The 21168-nt window shown below is 34.0% G+C and overlaps 1 protein-coding gene across 1 annotated transcript; it reads left to right on the top strand.

Moving 5' to 3' along the window:
- Positions 1 to 18756: 18756 nt before the first annotated feature.
- Positions 18757 to 19814, top strand: LOC127129919 (phosphoenolpyruvate carboxylase 2-like). Its single transcript, XM_051059023.1, has 5 exons — positions 18757 to 18822; positions 18915 to 19200; positions 19316 to 19419; positions 19512 to 19625; positions 19740 to 19814. The coding sequence occupies exons 1-5, from the start codon at positions 18757 to 18759 to the stop codon at positions 19812 to 19814; spliced, it is 645 nt and encodes a 214-aa protein (XP_050914980.1).
- The last annotated feature ends 1354 nt before the right edge of the window (positions 19815 to 21168 follow it).

The following is a 21168-nucleotide window of genomic DNA, read 5'->3' on the forward strand; positions in this document are numbered from 1 at the left end:
TAATTTTCATTTGATGCAAACCTTGAGTGCCCTTATTTTATCTGTTATGTTGGCTCTATGTTGAATAAGTTATTTTGACTTTGTGATTGATGTCTGATGATTATTTTTCTGAGAATTTGCCAAGGAATATTTTCATCTGATACATTGGAAGACATTGAAGAATGCTATCTATTGGAGTGCTTGCTTGGATGTTATGGCTATCTTTATTTGATGCCTTGGTCCTCATATGATTTGCTTGGATGTTTGCTTATGCTTGTTGCTTTCTCAAAAGTCCAAAGGAAATGAGTTTCTATCTGACATTCTTGTCTTATGGATTGCATCCCATTGGTCAGATCTTTTCAACTCTTAATTTTTAATTTTTGTCTAGGATAGTATCTTCATTTCCTCCCACTTCTTTAATTTCAAATCTCTCCCTCTTTTCAAAACCTTCTTTGCTTGTGTTTTCAACTTAGACATGTTTTAATGAGTAGAAACTTTGGCCTTATGCCAATGAATTTTTTAAACTTTTTCTTAAATCAAACTTGTGAATAAACTTAATTATATTGGCCCCAATTTAAAAATACAAAAAGAACTAACAACCTCATTCAAACCTTTTGGCCATTTTGTGCCTTTTCTTTCAAAACCTTTGATAAAATCAATTCATCAATTTCTTTGAAATTTTTACCACGAACTACGGGGTTTTGATCCCTCATTTTTATGTTGGTACGTAGGCATAAGACCGAAGGTCTTGTCAAACACAAAAATATAATTAATGAATTCTTTTCTCATCCCCTCATTCTTTTTTATCAAATATCATTTTCAACAAAAACACTTGCACACAAAAAAGGGCTCCCTAGGAGTAACTAGGACACTTTGGGTGCTAATACCTTCCCTCTGTGTAACCAACCTCCTTACCTGTAATCTCTGACATTTTATTAGTTTTGATTTTAAAACTTCTTATCTTGGGTTTTGTTCGTACTTTTGCCCTTTTCCTTTGTAAACAATAAAAGCGCGGTGGAGACTCTAGTTTTAATGACGTCGAGTTTATTCATAGCTTGATGGTCATGAATTTTCCGCTACAAAAATAAAGTGGCGACTTTGTTGGGGAGTAGTCCTCAGTGGGTTTAACCTACCCTTTTGTGTATATATATTTGTATATTTGATGATTGTGTGTATATACTGTTTGTGTGATATTCTGTCTGTTGTGCTTGGTGATCTCTATATGGTGAGATAAGTTCTAACCCAAACTTGAGTGCAATTTAAGATAGGAGGGTGGTATAATCATGTTGGCTTTGAAGGAGTAGTCCTGAAAGTGTTGAAATGAGATCCCTAACTTATTGGATACCTCTTTGGAGTTACTGATGTCACACGAGTAAGTCGTGGATAGACATTACTTTCTCTAATTTGGGGGTCCGAGAAGCTGAGGACCGTAGAACATTTAACCCAACTTGGCCTATTTTAGGACGTAGTGCAGAGAATGTTCAAGTGTAGACTCGATAATAGTTGTTACGTGATACTACACTCAAACGAGTTTCTCTTGAGAATACTATGGGTTGATGAGTCAGTCATCCTAACCTATAGTATCTGATAGATTGGACCACGACTCTGGAAACTTTTTAGAACATGATCTACAGATTTTTATCCTTAGTACACTCCTTTTGGGATGGTTCTTAACCCGACTCAATGCTCGTGACTTACAACAAACCCTTTGGTTCTTGGTTGATTCGATCAGTCTCATCAGTATCAATGGAACTTGGGTGTTGATAAGGTGAAAACCATAATCCACCAAAATGGATGATTGATCTTGATGACGACTTGATCCATCCCTTGACCTTTGTTTGTGTTTGCCTTGTGTGTGATCCCTTACGTGTGATTGTTGCATTCATGCATACATGCACATCATAACATTCATCACAATAATAAATTTTCAAGGAACTAATGTCTTATTTGCAAATACTTTCAGATCATGGATTATGGACGAAGGAACACTAAGAAGTACAGTTTCATATGTCCCGACTTGAAAGAGTTGATGAAGCTGCCATCCTTTGTATTAGATTCCTTCGACTTCAAGCAACGTCATGAGAAGCTTTTGTCTGTATCACCTACTGATGGGGTTGGAGGACTTTTGAGTGTCTTAGTGCAGTTTTATGACTCTTTCTATCGGTGCTTCACTTTTCCTGATTATCAGCTCATGCAACCGTTAGAAGAATATGCCCATCTCTTGGGTATCCTCGTGTCTAACAAGGTACCTTTCAGTGGATTAGAGGAGATTCGAAGATCTCACGTCATAGTTGAGGCTCTTCTTTTGAAGAAATATGAGATAAATGCTAATATGATGAAGAAAGGAGGAATTCAAGGTCTTACTTCTGAATTTATGATCGGTAGAGCTATTGTTTTTTCTCAAGCTGGTAGCATGGACGCTTTTGAAGCCATCTTTGTCTTGCTCATCTATGGTTTAGCTTTGTTCCTTAATATTGACAGTTTCGTTGATGTGAACACAATTAGAATATTCTGGATTGGGAATCCTGTTCCGACTTTGTTGGGTGACATATATTTATCTTTGCATTTGAGGAATTCTAAGGGTTGTGGAACCGTTGTATGTTGTGTTCCTCTTCTGTACAAAAGGTTTATTTTGCACTTGCCACATACGCTTTCTTTCTTGGAGAATTGACAATGTCTATGGTTGTCTCAGAGACTTATGTCTCTCACTAATGATGATATTATTTGGTATGATTATACATTGGGTAGCTTGGATATTATTGATAGTTGTGGTGAGTTCTCTAACATGCCTCTCATTGGTACGCAAGAAGGAATCAACTACAACCCAACATTGGTCCGTCATCAACTTGGGCTCCCCTTGAGAGATAAACCTAATAATGTTCAGTTAGAGGGTATATTATATCAAGAGGGTAAAGATCCCTAACATTTAAAGAGCAAGATGGTGCATTCTTGACACAGTATGCATATGAAAGGTAGATCCGAGCTTGGTCCATGCAACTATGTATCTTTGGAAACTTACATTATTTGGGTGAAGAAAAGAGCTTTGGAGCTCAAGATGTCGTATGCTTGTGAGAGATCTATGTCTATGGTTATGGTTGAGTCATCAACTCCCCCTAACCAAGATGTAGAGGAGTTGGAAGACGCAATTGCCAAGATAAAGCAAGAGAGAGACTTATGGGAAGAGTGGTTCCATGCTTTGAACCGAAAGCATGTAGAGTTGCAGCATGAGTCAAATGACAAGGATGCACTTATTGAGGTTCTGGAAGAACGCGTAGTGAAGAGACAGAGAGAGCCGGAGGATTTAGTTGCTTCTAGTATGCCTCAACATTTATTTGGCGATTTGAAGGGCTTTATGGATTTTTCATTTTTATTTCTATTTTTAAAATTCATTTAAAAATACTTTTGGTGCATTTTTACTTCATTTAGTTGCATTTTATATTTGTGTGACCTTTGTGAACTTCTGTTGGCCTTGGATCATGATGGTTTGGATCATGAGTCTCATCAAACTCAATGGATCTTGGGTGTTGGTGGGGTGAAAACCCTAATCCACCAAAATGGATGATTGATTTTGATGACGACTTGATCAAACTTTTGCTCCAATTTGGGTCTGACTTCTCTTGTCTCCTTCTTCTTCATCTCATTATTCTCCCTTTGATCAATTGCATGACTTGTGTCTATTTTGTTCATTATATGTAGATTGATACTTGATGAACTTTCATCATTTCAAATATACCTCCTAATTGATCATGGATCAATTAAGGCACTTTGGATTGATGTATAAGTTTGTCCCAAGTGTCATGAAGTATGGATTGAAGTAATGGACCATCATTTTAGTCTTTGTGCTTGATCATTCCCTCTTTTCTTTTTTTGTGTGACATGACTTTAGGAGAATGATTTACATATCATTTCTCTAGCATGTATTAACACAAATATTATTATTGACCGGCCTCAGATAGTTGTGACTTTTACATACTCCAATTATGATTGCTTAACATAACACTAAATTTGTCCCAAGAGCAAATGCATTTTCATAAGTGAGATTGTAAGTCTCCTACTCCTCATGGTATTATGTGAAAATATTGCTCCCTTTTCACTTGTGAGAGCTAGTGGTATACTTGTTGATTTTATCCATGTTGGATCCCTTCTCATAAATGATGTATAGGTTCTTATTTTCATGCTTGTGAGTGAATAATTGAGTGTTCTCCAAAAAATGACCAAATCATTCTTTTTTCATATTTTATTACTAACATCATTTACTAACATTTTACTTGTATTAACTTTTACTTCAAAGTCATTTACTTTATGCTCTTTTACTTTATGCCATTTACTTTATACTTTATGTTTAACATCTCATATCAATATTATTTGTGATTTTGTCATTTTTTTGTCCATTTAGACTTTTTCTTTTATGTCCTTGTAAAGAAAACACTAATAAGAAAAACCTAAAAAGAAACTTGGTTCTCCAGATTCATAGACTTGTGGTTACTATTATTAGAAATGTTGTGGAGTTATGGACTTGGAATTAGGATCTTGACCTTTGCTCTGGGACTTGTGATTTGAGACCTTGGAATTCATTTGGTATCTTTGACTTGGGGACTTCCTCGGAAGACTTGATCTAGTCATTCTGGTTTCCTCTGATGCATGGATTATTATTTGTTTATATAGTTTATTTGAGGCTTAGTCCAAAGAAGGGAATTCTTGCTTGACTTATGTCATAAAGCTTGTTATCTCTTGGTTAGATCTTTCTTCCATAGCTTTTACTTTATGCTCTAGGATAGTCTCTTCTTCTTCTCCCTTTTGTTAATTTTCAAAATCTTCTCTCTTTTTCAAAACCTTCTTATTTTTTTTAACTTGAATCATTTTTCTCAATAAACCTTGACTTTTGTCAAGTGATTTTCAAAATCTTTTTCTTAATAAATGCTAATCCATCTTAAGCATATTTAGACCAATTTCGAAAGACTAAAAAAATACCTAACTCATTTAAATCATTTTTTGTTCCTTTTATGCACTTTTCCTTTTAAAAAGTTTTCTCAAAGCTTAGACATGAGTCATTTCCATTATCCCCATAGTATTGATGATAATTCTTTTCCATCTGTGAGAGCTATTGGCATACTTGTTGATCCTTATCCAAGTTGGAGTCCTTCTCATGATGATGCAAAGTTCTCATACTTGTGGATGATTAGTCGAGTGTTCTCCTTAAAATAACAAAATGTTTTCTCATAAAAATGAGTCAAAACAAACACCTTTATTATTTTTACCACGAACTACGAGGTTTTGATCCTCCATTGCACTTTGTTGGTACGTAGGCATGAAACTTCAAAAGGTCTTGGGAAACACAAAAATCATAAAAAATATTTCTTTTCTAATCTCTCAAATCTTTTGCAAACAATACCCATTTTCAAAATAAAAGACACATTTTCAAAGAGGTTCCATGGAGTACCATGGATGCTTAGGGTTCTAACACATTCCTTTTGCATAACTAACCCCCTGATCCATATCTCTTTTATTAATTTTGATTTTAAAACTTCTTCGGGTTTTGTTCGTACTTTTTCTCTTTTTCTTTGGAAACAATAAAAGCACGGTGGCGACTCTTGCTTTGTAAGTGAAGTTAATCAATAGCTTAATCTTAAATTTTTTACCGATATACTCATTACATTGTTTACACAAAATATTACATTTGTTCTTCATCGTCATCACTGTCAGTGAAGAACAAATGCTGAATATTTTGGGGAAGAGCAAATGTTTGAGATCCTCGTTTTATTGATAATAGAGAAAATTTTAAGAGCGCAAACCTTAAACCCAAATAATTTATGCTCTTGCAATCCATCAAAGATAATTTTTTCCAGATAAAATTAACGTTTTTTAAGTTTCAAAGTTTTTATATCAAATAGTTCATTATCAAATTTTAATATTCATAATGCTTTTATAACGAAGCTTTTAGGTTTCACGCGGATCACTAATGGCAGTGTGTTAAGTGTTAATATCATTAAATTGACGGTGAAGATTTGTTTAAGGATGTGAAGAAGTTGAATAAACACGCTTATATTTTATCTCAGTTATTAATCAAAATCGAGGTATATATATGTTTCTTTGTAGATAAAAATACAATAAAATATGATCCATACCAAGCGTCATATACCTCTCGGTTTCTATAAAAAACCTAGGGGATTTTTTTTTTAATTATATTGTTTACATATAATATTAAAATAAATTGTTTAAACAAATCAAGATTTTAACAATGGATTCTTGGAGAATAATAAATCTTTTCAAATTTATGATAAGTTATATGTTCCAACCAAGAGAAATTTGTTTTTATGTACTTGCAATCAATCTCATATAGATTTCGTTATCTTGAGCAAATATTTTCTTGGCAAATGCTTTCACATGAAAGAGAACAAAATAATTGTGTTTAAGAATAAATTTCTCAATGTTGTCAACCGAAAAAAACAATAAATTTCTCAATATTTTATTTGATTGACAACATATGAAGGTTATTTTAAAAATACAACAACAATACCAACATTATTATGTTGGGATGAATTGCAAGTGTAGGGGTGCTCGAATTAACAAGTTATTTAAATTATCCATGTCCAAATCCGATTAATTATTAGTATGATTTTAACCAAATCCATATTTTGGATATGTTATTAATATAGTTTAAACCAAATCCATATTTTAGACATCCATATCCAAAATAAAAACCAAATTAATTTTTTTTTTATTTTGAAAAAGAAAATTCTTTTGAAAAAAAAATATTTTTTCTTAATTTGGAAAAACGAATTTGAAAAAAAAATATTTTTTTTCCAATGAATATAAAAATTTGGAAAAAAAAGTAATTTAAAAACATATATATAAATAATGATTTTTTTTAAATAAAAAAAATCAATTTTTTATTTTTGAAAAAAAAATGATCGCAAAAAATGATTTTAAATTTTTTTAATCAAAATTAATTATAAATTTGATTATGGATATAACTGGTTAATAACTTATTTATAACCATTTTATAAATATGAAATTCGATTATGACAATTGATTTTAATAACCGATTATAACATATGAATTATTTATGGTTATGAATTAGTCATGCAACTTAACTGTCCATGAGCATCCCTATGCAAGAGCAGAAAAAATATTTTATTCAAAATAAAAGAACATTAATTTTTTTTCTGTTTTGCAATCCATTCCAAAAAATGATGTTTACAAGTTTGGAGCCACTACATATAATAAGTTAAGTTTATGATAAAATCTGATCAACAATAAATTTTATAGTAAAATCTAACCTTCTAAATCCTTTTATTATTAAATATAACTGAAGAATAGATCATTAAATTTTTTAAAAGCAATGCTCGGATTGATTTATCTTATATCCTAAAAAATTTAAAGGGTCCACTAGTTGAAGTCCCTCTTTCCTCTTTGTTCAATAACCATGTAGAAAAAAATTAATCATTTAAGAAATGCAAGTCTTAAATATGCTCTAGTCTTTCAAATAGATTAATCTTTGAAATTTTGAGCACAATTAATCCTAATAAAAGAAAATACTATCATTGATATGTGAATCTGAAATGACTTAAAATCAATAATTAACAGCTACGCATAATTAAAAATAAATAATTTAAACTTTTTGAAAGAAGAGAAAAATGAGCATACCTATATAAGGAGTGAATCTGATAAGTGCTATTAAGCGGTGCCGTCAAACCACTCAGAGCCAAGTATATTAATACCACGATTTTCTGCGTCTTTTGTCACCACAAATTTGGTCCTCAACATTGGAGAATTTCTCTGTTCTCTTCTGCATGCGTATTAGCCTAATAAAGGGAAATGTTTTTATGACTTTGAGCTTGCATATATGATAATGGTGAAAAGCATTAATATTTTCTAGATTGAAAGTGAGATCGAAGTATCATAATTTCTAGTTTATTACATCACGTCCAACGTGAATTAATAAGAATGTTTCTTCTTTGATAAGGATAGTTTACAAGAATGTATAGAACAACAGCAAGAAGACATCATTAGTGGAGAACAAAGTCATGCTTTGCTGCGCATGAGCAAAACCGTCCAACTTTTCATACAACTAAACAATTGTTCTTTCTCCTAATTTTAATTTCATAAAACAGGTTTAAGTAACTATTTTATGTCCCTTTGGACGGTTTTATTCATGTTAGATTTGGTCAAAATTCAAGGGAAGGGGTGATATTTTAACGAAGAGAAGGAAAGAAGAGAGGAGATGAGAGAATTTTGTAATTGTATATATATTTGGTTCAAAATGTGTTTGATTCACAAGAGGATAACATGAGAAACCAGAAATTTTAGTTAAAAATATGTTCGATTCACATGTGGAGAAGATGAATTTTATTGATAATTTATATTTGCTTAAAATAGTCTGTAAATTAGTGAATTTTTTGATTTTGATCTCTCTAATTTTTTTTATCTGAGTACTTATAGCTTATTTTTTGGATTATTTTTAGTCCCTAAAATCAAAATACTAATAAAAATCCGTAGATTTCCTGTGAATTTTACGACTAAAACCAATACAAAATTGAGATATATGGACTCAATCCAAAAATTAAAAATTCGCTAACTCACATATATCAAAAGACTATTTAAATCTTTAAACCTTTAATCCTTATGATTTTATATAAACTCTATGATATTCAAAAAGTGAAAAATTCACATGTATTTTCTTTTTGTAATAACACATACATAAATAACTAAACACAAAATTTATATTTTTAACTGATTAAAAAAATTATAATTTTTTAAATAATGTTAAAAAAAAAAGTACGTTTGATGCACAATATAATTCTCCGACGAAAATTTAAATATGTATTGATAACTGTTGGAATATTTACTAAGAATCAGTCTTTATTATAAATAGAAATGATAAATTTGCTAAGTTTATTAATAGGATAAGTTGAATAAGTTTAGTGGTTATTATAGTTTTATTCCTTATTATTATCTAAGGCTTATATTGAAAGTGTAAGGCTTATATAAAGCCATTTTACTTCATTTTGTAATAACAAGAAGTTACACAATATTAATATTACTATAAAGTTATTACTACTTCTTCATTTGGTATCAGAGCTCCATCAAGGGGCCTGATATAGTGTGTAACTAAGAGCGTTTGAGAGGAAAAACACTAGAGTGTCATTAAGACGTGAAATGGCTGAATCGAGCAATTTCACCGCACCAAGTGTGCCTAAGTTTGATGGTGACTATGATCATTGGAGTTTGATCATGGAGAATCTACTTCGATCAAAGGAGTATTGGAGTGTTATTGAATATGGAATAAAGGAACCAAAGGAGAATGAAGAGATAACTGCAACACAACAAAAGGCATTGGATGAAGAAAAACTCAAAGATCTGAAAGCAAAGAACTATTTATTCCAGGCCATTGACAAATCCATCTTAAAAACTATTACCCAGAAAGAAACAGCTAAACAGTTGTGGGAATCCATGAAAGTCAAATACAAGGGAAGCACTAGGGTAAAACGTGCGCAATTACAGAGGCTTCGACGGACATTCGAAACCTTAGAAATGAAGATAGGTGAATCAGTGAATGATTATTTTGGAAGAGTAATGGAAATAGCAAATGACATGAGTAATTGCGGAGAGAATATGAACGATGTGAAAATAGTTGAGAAGATACTTAGATCTTTGACAGAAAATTTCAACTTTGTTGTATGCTCAATTGAAGAGTCTAAGGATATTGATGTCTTAACTGTGGATGAGCTACAAAGTTCACTACTTGTTCATGAGCAAAAGGTAAGAGAAAAACGGAGTGAAGAGCAAGTTCTGCAAGTTGAGCATGGCACGCGTTATGGACGTGGGAGAGGAAGAAGCAATTTTCAAAGAGGATCTAGCAGTTATGTTAGGGGACGGGGAAGAACAAAAACATTTGTAAATAGGAGTGCTATTATATGTTATCGATGTCAAAAACAAGGACACTACCAATTTGAATGTCCAAGTTTAGAAAAAGAAGCAAACTATGCTGAGTTTGACGAGGAAGAGGAGGTACTCCTAATGGCTCATGCCGAAGTTCAAGATATTAAAGACAAAGGAATATGGTTTCTTGATTCTGGTTGCTCAAATCACATGACAGGAAATAAAAAGTGGTTTATAGAACTTGATGAAAATTTTAGTTGTACTGTTAGATTGGGAAACAATTCAAGAATGTCAGTAATGGGAAAAGGAAGTGTCAGGTTTGAAGTGGATGGAATCATTCTAACTGTGAGTGATGTTTACTTTGTACCTGACTTAACCAACAATTTGTTAAGTATAGGTCAACTTCAAGAAAGACGCCTGGTAATAATAATAAAAGAAAGTGCATGCAAGATTTATCATCCTCAAAGAGGGAAAATTGTAGACAGCAACATGACTCTGAATCGAATGTTTGTAATTCACGCTACATTAAAACCGCTTCCACGGAAATGCTTAAAGGTTGAGGAGGAGAACTTGGAAAATCTATGGCATAGAAGGTATGGGCATGTAAATCATATGTTTATTGTTGCTATGCAGAAAAAACAAATGGTAAAGGGCCTACCAGAGTTCAAGGAAAGTGCAGGGGTTTGTGAAGTGTGTAATATTGGCAAGCAACACCGAGAAAAAATACCAAAGAAAAGCAATTGGAGAGCATTAGAAAAACTTGAATTGGTGCATGCAGATCTGTGTGGTCCAATCACTCCAATCTCTCATAGTGGTAAGAGATATTTGCTTGTGTTTGTAGATGATTACTCTCGCAAAACTTGGATTTATTTTCTTGTGGAAAAAGGTGAAACATTTGAGATATTCAAATGCTTCAAGAATTTAGTTGAGAAAGAAGCTCAGAAACATATATGCTGTTTACGAACAGACAGGGGAGGAGAATTCACCTCAAACAAGTTCAATCAGTTTTGCCTAGAAAATGGAATTAAACGGCAATTGACAGCTGCTTTCACACCACAACAAAATGGAGTAGCGGAACGAAGAAATAGAACAATTATGAATATGGTGCGCTGCTTACTTACGGAGAAAGAGATGCCAAAGACCTTATGGGCAGAAGCTGCAAAGTGGACAAATCATGTGATTAACAGAAGCCTTACCAAAGCAGTAAAGGAAATGGTACCAGAAGAAAGATGGAGTGGACTGAAACCTAGAGTTGACTATTTTAGGGTGTTCGGATCCATTGCACACGTGCATATACCTGAGCAGAAGAGAACTAAACTTGACGATAGAAGTCGTAAATGTATCTTAATTGGAGTGAGTGACGAGTCAAAGGCTTACCGATTGTATGATCCAATATTAAAGAAAATAACAGTAAGCAGGGATGTAATATTTGAAGAAGGAGAAAAATGGAATTGGAACATAAATTCAGAAAAAGAAAAAGAAATTATTCTTGATTGGGGTAACGATGGTAGTGACATGGAGGATTCTGATGAAGAATCAGATATAGAAATAGAGGTGGGTAATGCCGAAAACCATGAGCATACATTACAAAATGTGGAACCACAACATGAAGAGCAACAAAATGTGGAACCACAACATGAAGAGCAGCAACATAAGGAACGACCAATAAGAGAGAGAAGAGCACCTAGTAGATTGCAAGATTACGAAAGTGGTGAGGGTCTATCTGAAGAAGAACAAGAGGTCAGAATGGTTTTATTTGTGTCAAATGATGATCCCACAAATTATAAAGAAGCTATTAATGATGTAAAATGGATAGAAGCCATGAAACGTGAAATAGATGCCATCGAGAAGAATAAAACATGGGAGTTAGTGAATCTACCAACACAAGCTAAGAAAATTGGAGTGAAATGGATTTACAAAACCAAATTGAATGAAGAAGGCAAGGTTGATAAGTACAAAGCAAGACTTGTTGCAAAAGGGTATACACAGACAGAAGGGGTGGACTATAATGAAGTATATGCTCCTGTTGCACGATGGGACACAATTCGAATTTTATTGGCTGTGGCAGCACAAAAGGGTTGGAATGTATACCAGTTGGATGTGAAAAGTGCCTTTTTATATGGGGAATTAAAGGAAGAGGTATATGTGGATCAACCTGAGGGCTTCATAAAACACGGAGAGGAAGAAAAGGTATATAGGCTGAATAAAGCATTATATGGCCTAAAACAAGCGCCAAGAACATGGTTTAGCAGAATCGATAGTTACTTCCAACGAGAAGGATTTTCAAAGAGTAAACATGATCATACTTTATTCATTAAGAGAATAAAGGAAAAAGTAATCATGGTAAGTATTTATGTTGATGACTTGATATATACCGGGAATAATGAAGAATTGTGTGGAATATTTAAGCAGTCCATGATGAAAGAGTTTGAAATGACGGACCTTGGTAAAATGAGGTTCTTCCTTGGAGTTGAAGTAAGTCAAAATGCAAATGGAATTCACTTATGCCAAAAGAAATATGCAAGAGAAGTTTTGGAAAGATTCAATATGTGGAATTGTAACTCTGTCAAAAATCCAATAGTTCCTGGAAGTGTGTTGTCAAGAGAAGGTGGAAAAGATGTTGATTCAACTTTATATAAGCAATTGGTAGGTAGTCTAATGTATCTAACAGCTACACGCCCAGATATGATGTACGTAGTGTGTTTGATTTCACGTTACATGGCTAATCCAAAGGAGGAACACCTATTGATTGCTAAAAGAGTATTGAGGTACTTAAGAGGTACTTTGGATTTTGGCTTATTTTATAGAAGAAGGACTGCCTCGAAGCTTTCGGCATATACTGACAGTGATTATGCAAGAGATGTCGACGATAGAAAAAGTACTTCAGGGTATGTGTTTTTATTAAGTGAGGCAGCAGTTTGTTGGAGCTCAAAGAAGCAAGCCATAGTTACCTTATCCTCTACTGAAGCTGAATATGTGGCGGCAACCTCATGTGCTTGTCACTGTGTTTGGATGATAGGGGTACTTGAACAAATTAGAGATGAAAATTGTGAATGTATTGATATTATGTGTGACAACAGTTCTTTGTTCTTGATTTCAGATTTTGTATTTTCAGGTTTTGTAATTTCAAGAGTTCTTTGAGTTAATGGAAGGTTAGATCGTTGTTTATGTTTTAAGAGCTTTAATCTTTTATATACTATTTTAATAACTCCATTGGTTTTATTTTTATCGAGATATGGAAGAGGCTGTAGAAATGCAAGGAGCTGGAGAAATACAAGGAGCTGGAAATTTGCATAATAACAGTAAGTTTAGTTTATTCTATGTATGTTTTCTATGCCTATGTCGATATATCATGTTGAATATTTTGCATAATAACAGTAACTCCATTTGTTTTGTATGCCTTATTAAAAGTTTAAGGTAATAGGTCTTTTAAGTCATTAGAAATGTAGTAGAAACAACTACATGAAAATAAGAGTATACATATGACTACATAAAAATAAGATTAACAAACTTTGAAACTAAGCCTATAAACACTTAACGAGTTGATGATGTTGGTTGTGTGTTGATTATAATCTTCATTAATTTTCAGTAATGGAGAATGTTGTTAGACTATGGCACGGATCTAGAAGGGGGGGTTGAATAGATCCCAATTAAAAACTTGAGTCGGCGCTACCAATTTGAGAGAAAATTGGTTTTGAAAATTTGTTTTGAATGTGGAAGCGGTCGAGGAAAATTTTAGTCTAAAACGAACCGTTATTGGAAAACCGGATATGCGTTAAGCTAATGGATTAGAGATAAAATGAAATACTAATCACTACACTATTTGCACACTCAATTGATATATTTCACTAACTAGCAAGCCTAGTTCCAATGATCCAAAATACCAAATTAAACTGAGTACAAACTTAAGGCAACTTTGGCTTATGCAAATTCACAAACACTTGGTGTGCATATACTCCAAGAGATATTTGAGTTGAGTAAGTAATTCAAATTTATCTAGTACAATATACTATTGTACTTTGTATTCAAACAGCAGTTTTAATTTCTTACTCAACTTATATCAACGTTTGGTAAAATTGCTTAAACTAAAATCACTTAATTTTTAAGCTGAAAAGCACTTATGCAGAAAATTAAAGAAGACAGAGATTTGATGAGGCAGTTCCCCCGCCGTCCTCGCTTCAGGGTACGTCTGCCCTCAATTCTAAAATTAGAAATGAGATGATTAATTAGATATCACCTGTGAAATTTAATCGTTTATACAAGGATTGCAAAGCATGTAAACAACAGAACTTCCAATGTGTTGAATGATGCTTCCTATCCTTGCTCCTTGATTCAAGATGAATCAAGACCTTCGATCGTTGTTGCTAGACCTCCGATTCCAGCCCCTTTGTTGAAGAATCTTCCGTTCTTCAAACCCTCGGCCCGGCTGATCTCAAACACAACGAGTCGAACCCGAATCCTTCACTTCAATGCCACCGAATCCGCTACTAGACTGATGAAGACTTCCTCTTCTCAATCACCTTCGCTCGGCTGAATATTGATGAAGCGATTCGTCCAAAAACCCCCAAACACAAACCCGTATTGGAGGACAAAACCCTAACGGTTTTATTCAAGAAAGAACCTGCCACAAGCTTCAACCCGAACTGGATTCTTCGATCACAGCTTCGAACCTTATCACCTTTAATCGATCACGAACCACATCAAAAGTAATTGTGTGCAGTTGATGTGTTGTGAAATGTTGAAGATGAAGATGATGAGTCTTGGACACCTTTTTCACTCTTTCTTGTTTCCTTGAACACTTGAACTCAAATTAGCAAATGTTAGTTAATAAAAGTGTTTTGACTTCTATATATAGTAACTGACAAACCAACCAAAAATAACAGACTTTCAAACAGTGGAAATAACTCAGAAAACTGAGTTTACGCACGAGCGGTCGATCATAGGTCGGCGTGCGCTGAGCCGTGAGTGATGCGCTGACCCCTATGGTCGACCCATGGTTCCATGCGCTGACCCAGGATAACATCATTATGCCATGCGCTGACCTCTGGTCGACTCAAGGGATTTTTGCGCTAACCCGTGAGTTATGCGCCGACCCTTATGGTCGACGCAAAGAAGCATGCGCTGACCAATCTCCAGTTTAGCTGAGCTTTGCGCTGACCCGTGAGCTTTGAGCTGACCCCTATGGTCGACTCAAGGCCTTCAAATCTGCATAAAACTGTGTTTTGTGATTTTCATGCATTTCGTCATGATCACACTGTGTCCACATATGTTTTTAATCATTATAATAGGTTTAGACAAACGTAGAAAAGGATATGATGGGTAATGTGTTGCATTTGTTTGTAGACGTGCATGATGGTCTTTTGTCATCATCGAAACTTGCGATCGTATGTTGTCTGACTCTTTGTCTTTACAAATGTTACTCAAAACCAACCTTCTTCATTAACATCTGGTGTTGGTGCAACTGATGTTGCTGCCAATGAAATTCATGTTGTTGGACTTCCTCCACTTGGAAAGAAGAGAAAACAAAATGCTAATGGTCCTAGGAAATCCTCTCCTGCTTGGGACCATTTTATTAAATTGCCTAATGAAATTGAAGCAGTAGCTGCTTGCAAACACTGTCATAAGAAATATTTGTGTGATCCAAAAATCCATGGGACATCTAACATGCTTGCTCATACAAAAGTATGTACCAAGATGCCACAAAATGATCCTACTCAAACTGCCCTCTCCTTTCCCGGTGGAGAGGGGGGTGGCTTGGTTGCCGCAAGCCAACGATTTAATTTGGCAGCTTGTAGGAAGGTTATTGCTCTCTTTGTGATCCTAGATGAACATGCTTTTAGGGTAGTTGAAGGGGAAGGCTTTAAGTTGTTATGCAAACAATTACAACCCCAATTAACTATTCCATCAAGGAGAACTGTGGTGAGGGATTGTTTTCAACTTTTTGTTGATGAAAAAGCAAGATTGAAAGGTTATTTCAAATCTGATTGCAATAGGGTAGCCTTAACCACTGATTGTTGGACATCCATTCAGAATCTTAGTTATATGACCCTAACTGCACACTTCATTAACAATGATTGGAAGTATGAAAATAGGATTCTAAGTTTTTGTTTAGTTCTTAATCATAAGGGTGAGACAATTGGTAGAAAAGTTGAAGAGATTTTAAGGGAATGGGGAATAAGGAATGTGTCCACAATCACTGTGGACAATGCAACATCTAATGATGTAGTTGTTGCTTATTTGAAGAAGAGGATTGATAATATGGGTGGTTTAATGAGTGATGGATCTTTCTTTCATCTTCGTTGTTGTGCACACATTTTAAATCTGGTGGTTCGTGATGGTTTAAAACAGAATGATTTATCCATTTCTGCCATTAGAAATGCTGTTAGATTTGTTAGGTCATCACCCCAAAGATCTGCAAAGTTCAAAGAATGTATTGAGTTTGCTAGAATTAATTGCAAGAAACTTCTCTGTCTAGATGTTCCGACAAGGTGGAACTCATGTTATTTGATGCTAGATGCTGCTGAAAAGTATCAAGCAACATTTGAGAAAATGGAAGGTGAAGATTTTAGCTATTTGGAATTTTTTGGATTAGTTGGCCCCCCTACTCTTAATGATTGGGAGAACGTTAGGTGTCTAGTAAGTTTTTTCAAAATTTTCTATGATGCTACTATGGAATTTTCTTCGTCAAAACAAGTATCCCTTCATAAGTCATTCCACCAACTAGCTTCAATACATTGTGAGCTTAAAAGATCATCCATGAACTTGAACACAATTTTAGCCTCAATGGGATATGAAATGAAGAAGAAGTATGACAAATATTGGGGGGAAATTGAAAACATCAACAAGTTTATTTATTTTGGTGTGATTCTTGACCCTAGATACAAGTTAGGATATGTAGAGTGGTGTTTTAATGATATGTATAATGGCGAGTCGGTGCCTTTTACTAATATGATTAATGTGATAAAAAAGGAGTTGTTTAAACTATTCAATTGGTACAAGGGTATACATGAAAAGCAACATGGACCCTCTACTAGTCCTAATGAGGATGGTTCATTTGGTGATGATGTTCCTAATGTTGAAGTTCCATCTCATTTTGCAAGGGTTGAAGCTTTTAAAGAGCACCTTAAACAAAAAGATTCAATAGATAAAAAAAATGATCTTGAGAGGTATCTAGATGATAATTGTGCCGATGATTTTAACTTTGACATCCTTATGTGGTGGAAACAAAACTCTTGTAGATACCCTATTTTATCAAAAATGGTGAAGGATGTTTTAGCTAGTCCAGTATCCACTGTCGCTTCTGAAAGCACGTTTAGTACCGGGGGCAGATTTCTAGACACATATAGAAGTTCACTAACCCCTGAAATGGCAGAGGCTTTGATTTGTGCACAGGACTGGTTGAAACCTACACTTAGTCAATTCAAGGACTTGAATATAAATGAAGAATTTGAGTTGTCTGCCACTATTGTTTCAGGTATGTAAATATTTGAGTATGAGTATTTAGTGTATTAATGTATTGGCTTTGGTTTTAATTTAATTATTTGGTTTCTGTTTAATTTTATGCAGAATTTGGTGGTCCCTCTACTAGTGGATCAACATCTGGTGATGGATCTGATGCTGTTGGAAATGGAAATGAACCAGTTGCTGGTTCATCTCAATCACATACTTGATGATGGTTGTGGTTTTTGTATTTTTCATTTGATTTACTTATATCTATGTTTTTTACATGTATTAATATATTTTTGTGTTTCGTTTCAGTTTGGTTTTTGGAGTCATTTGTGAAAATGACCTTATTTTGGGCTACTGATTATTATGGATAATCAGCTTATCTATCAGCTAATATCCTCAACAGTTTTTTTTTATGATAATATATCAACCAATATCCTCACATGAAGGTATGATGCTTTGTTGTTGGATCGATTCCTTGACATTCTTCAGGATTTGCATGGCGAAGATATCAGACAAACTGTAATTTCTGTTAAATCTTTCTTTTTATGAACTTGTGGCTAAGATTTTTTTTGTGATTTGAATGATTTGATGGTTGATAGGTTCAAGATTGTTATGAGTTATCGGCAGAGTATGAAGGGGAGCATAAGCTGGAGAAGCTGGAGGAGCTTGGGAATATGTTAACTGGTCTTGATGCTGGAGATTCGATTGTTATAGCGAAATCGTTTTCTCACATGCTTAATTTGGCGAATTTGGAGGAGGAAGTTCAGATTGCGTATAGGAGGAGGATTAAGTTGTTGAAGAAAGGTGATTTTGGTGATGAAAATTCTACGATAACTGAGTCTGATATTGAAGAGACTTTTAAGAGGCTTGTGACTGAGCTTAACAAGAGTCCTGAAGAGGTTTTTGATGCTTTGAAGAATCAGACTGTGGATCTGGTTTTAACTGCTCATCCTACGCAGTCGGTTCGTCGATCTTTGCTACAAAAGCATGGAAGGTTTGTACTGTTTATGGAATTGTGGCATTTTTTGTAATATAAGGATTAGTCTTTTTGGTAGTAATCATTGTGTTTTTTGCAGGATAAGTCATTCAATTCGTGAAGCAGCTGCTAACAACTTGAAACATCTAGCTGAAGAGTTTGGTCCTGAGTGGGCTATGCAGCACATAATTCCTCAGGTTTGTCTATTTGTTTAATTTATTATTTACACATGGTGCACTACCATGTATCTCTACATTATTTCGTCTGTATGTACTTCCGTATCTTTAAAGTTTGATTTGGATATTATTTTGGAAAATTAGTTAACGTACCTAATGGTTTTCTAAATAATAAACCATATTTTAAATGAATTACAAACCTGCTGGTTTTCAATTGGAATGGTGAAAGAAAATTGTTGCTCGTGAGCAATTATCTGCTTTCCTAATACTGTTTGGTTAAAGTTGAAGTCATGTATGAAAAGGTCATCAGACGAATATGACAAAATTGAGTTTTTGATTGCAGCTAAAATTATGAAAACGGTTTTTTTTATGAATTATCTTCCATTAATTTAGCTTCCACAAATGGCCATGAGTTTTATATTTAGCTTTGTGTTCCTTGGCTCTGGCCTCAGTTTGGTCCTTCAGGCTTTTTTTGTAGTAAATCTATAGCTTTAATGATGTTTGGTCATACACAGATTCAAGCTGCATTTCGTACTGATGAAATTCGAAGGACTCCTCCTACACCGCAAGATGAGATGAGAGTGGGAATGAGCTACTTTCATGAGACAATTTGGAAAGGAGTCCCGAAGTTTTTGCGTCGTGTTGACACTGCTCTGAAGAACATTGGAGTAAATGAATGTGTCCCGTATAATGCTCCTGTTATCCAATTCTCTTCTTGGATGGGAGGAGATCGTGACGGTATGCTTATTTTCCAAAGAAATTAACAACTGAATGAAACTCTTTTTACCGAAGAACAAAGGCTTATGATGTAGTTATAGTTTTTGTCTTACAATATGTCTAATGTGTATTACAGGCAATCCAAGGGTAACCCCTGAAGTTACAAGGGATGTGTGTTTGCTGGCTCGAATGATGGCTGCTAATTTGTACTTCTCTCAAATAGAGGATCTCATGTTTGAGGTAATCGAATATGCCAGTCTGTATCGTGATAATAAATTATCATTAAGCATTGAGTATATTGTTCTTAAGCTCCTGCTTGTCTGATTTTGCAGTTGTCTATGTGGCGTTGCAACGACGAGCTCCGTGTTAAGGTTGATGAGCTCCATAGATCCTCAAAGAGAGATGCAAAACATTATATTAGTATGTATCATTATGCTCCAAATAACGCATGTTTAACATCATTATGCTACTGATTGTTTACTGGAAGTATATGTTGTTAATTATACATACTTGATTTTTCCTTTGTTATAATTAACTAATTGTGATAATGTAAAATACAGAACATGCTCCGCCTACAACAAAGTGATGGAGTTCACAATGACTCTGAGATTGATGATATTGTGATGGTGATGTAGTTAACTTTTCTTAAATATGTTGAAAATATTTTGACTTATAATGAACTTGTAATATAATATATCAGGTTATTACTTGAATGATAATGTAATTGTAATATAATGCTAATACTTTATCACTTAGATGATGATGAAAATGTAATATAATGAAAATAGTTTATGGTTTATTAATTCTTTTAATTATATAGAATGAAGTTTAATGAGTATTCATGTGATTAGTGTTATAGGAATGATAGAATTCAGGTTAGAATTTATTGGTCCAAACCGATTCAACCCAACGGAATGAACCGTATAAACCGATAATCCATCAACCGATAAAACCGAACTTAGTTTTGGGTGAAACTGGATTTAACTTTTTCAACCGTGGATTAGCTCGAGTTAGCTATTTCGGGCCCGAACCCACCCATAACCGACCGCCGTCCACCCCTAATTTTAACTAACAAATTATTTGAGTTCCTTCGTCCTTGTCTAGCTATACTTTGGAACAGGAGAAATTCAATCGTACCTAAATCCATCCAATTGTTGGTTTTATCAGCTAACAATTTTTTTTTGTGAATGAAGAGCACCGAAGCCCAAACAAAAAAGAAAGTACAAAATAACAAAATAACACTCTCAAAGAGGAGTTTCCATCTAAATCAGGTATAAAAAATCATAAACCTCCTAAGGATACTCGTTATAAAAACTAATATTTTGTGTAACATTAACTTTTAATCTACCAAGGTCATATGCGCACTTGTTGGCTTTTTGATAAATATGAATCATCCAGATTTTCAAGTCTTGACTCAAGGAGTTCTTGATACTGGGCAGCAACCTTAACCTTCATTCATTGTATCATTATCATTACTTAGAGCTTGGTAAATTTCCTTATAATCAATTTGGATTACCATTTTCCTGTAATCATTGTCTTAAGCCATTCTAACTCCTTTCCCAAACCACCACAGTTCTACCACATAACGGAACATCGCCCTAAAGTCTTTGCAAAACCATTCAACCAAATACCATGCTTATTTTAAGTGTCAAGAAAAATCCATTTTATTGTATTATTAGGTTGTCTTGAATTATAAAAATGTGCGCTACATATCTCTCAGTTTCTGTTAATATCCGAGGGAAAAGGAAAGTGTTTACGTCTGTTTTAAATTAAAACAAATGGGTAAAATCTATTTTTTTGTCATTTATAATTTTTTATAAATCTCAATTTGAATCATTTGTAATCTTTTTACACAGAAATTATATACAAATTTTGTGACAGAATCGAACATTTTATTTTATAAAAGAACATAACTAAATATACACAGAATATCAAATTACGTTGTTTACAAACCAAATGTACACATATCCAAAATGGTACACCAAGAGA

Source organism: Lathyrus oleraceus, chromosome 3, assembly GCF_024323335.1.
Source record: "Lathyrus oleraceus cultivar Zhongwan6 chromosome 3, CAAS_Psat_ZW6_1.0, whole genome shotgun sequence".
NCBI lineage: Eukaryota > Viridiplantae > Streptophyta > Magnoliopsida > Fabales > Fabaceae > Lathyrus > Lathyrus oleraceus.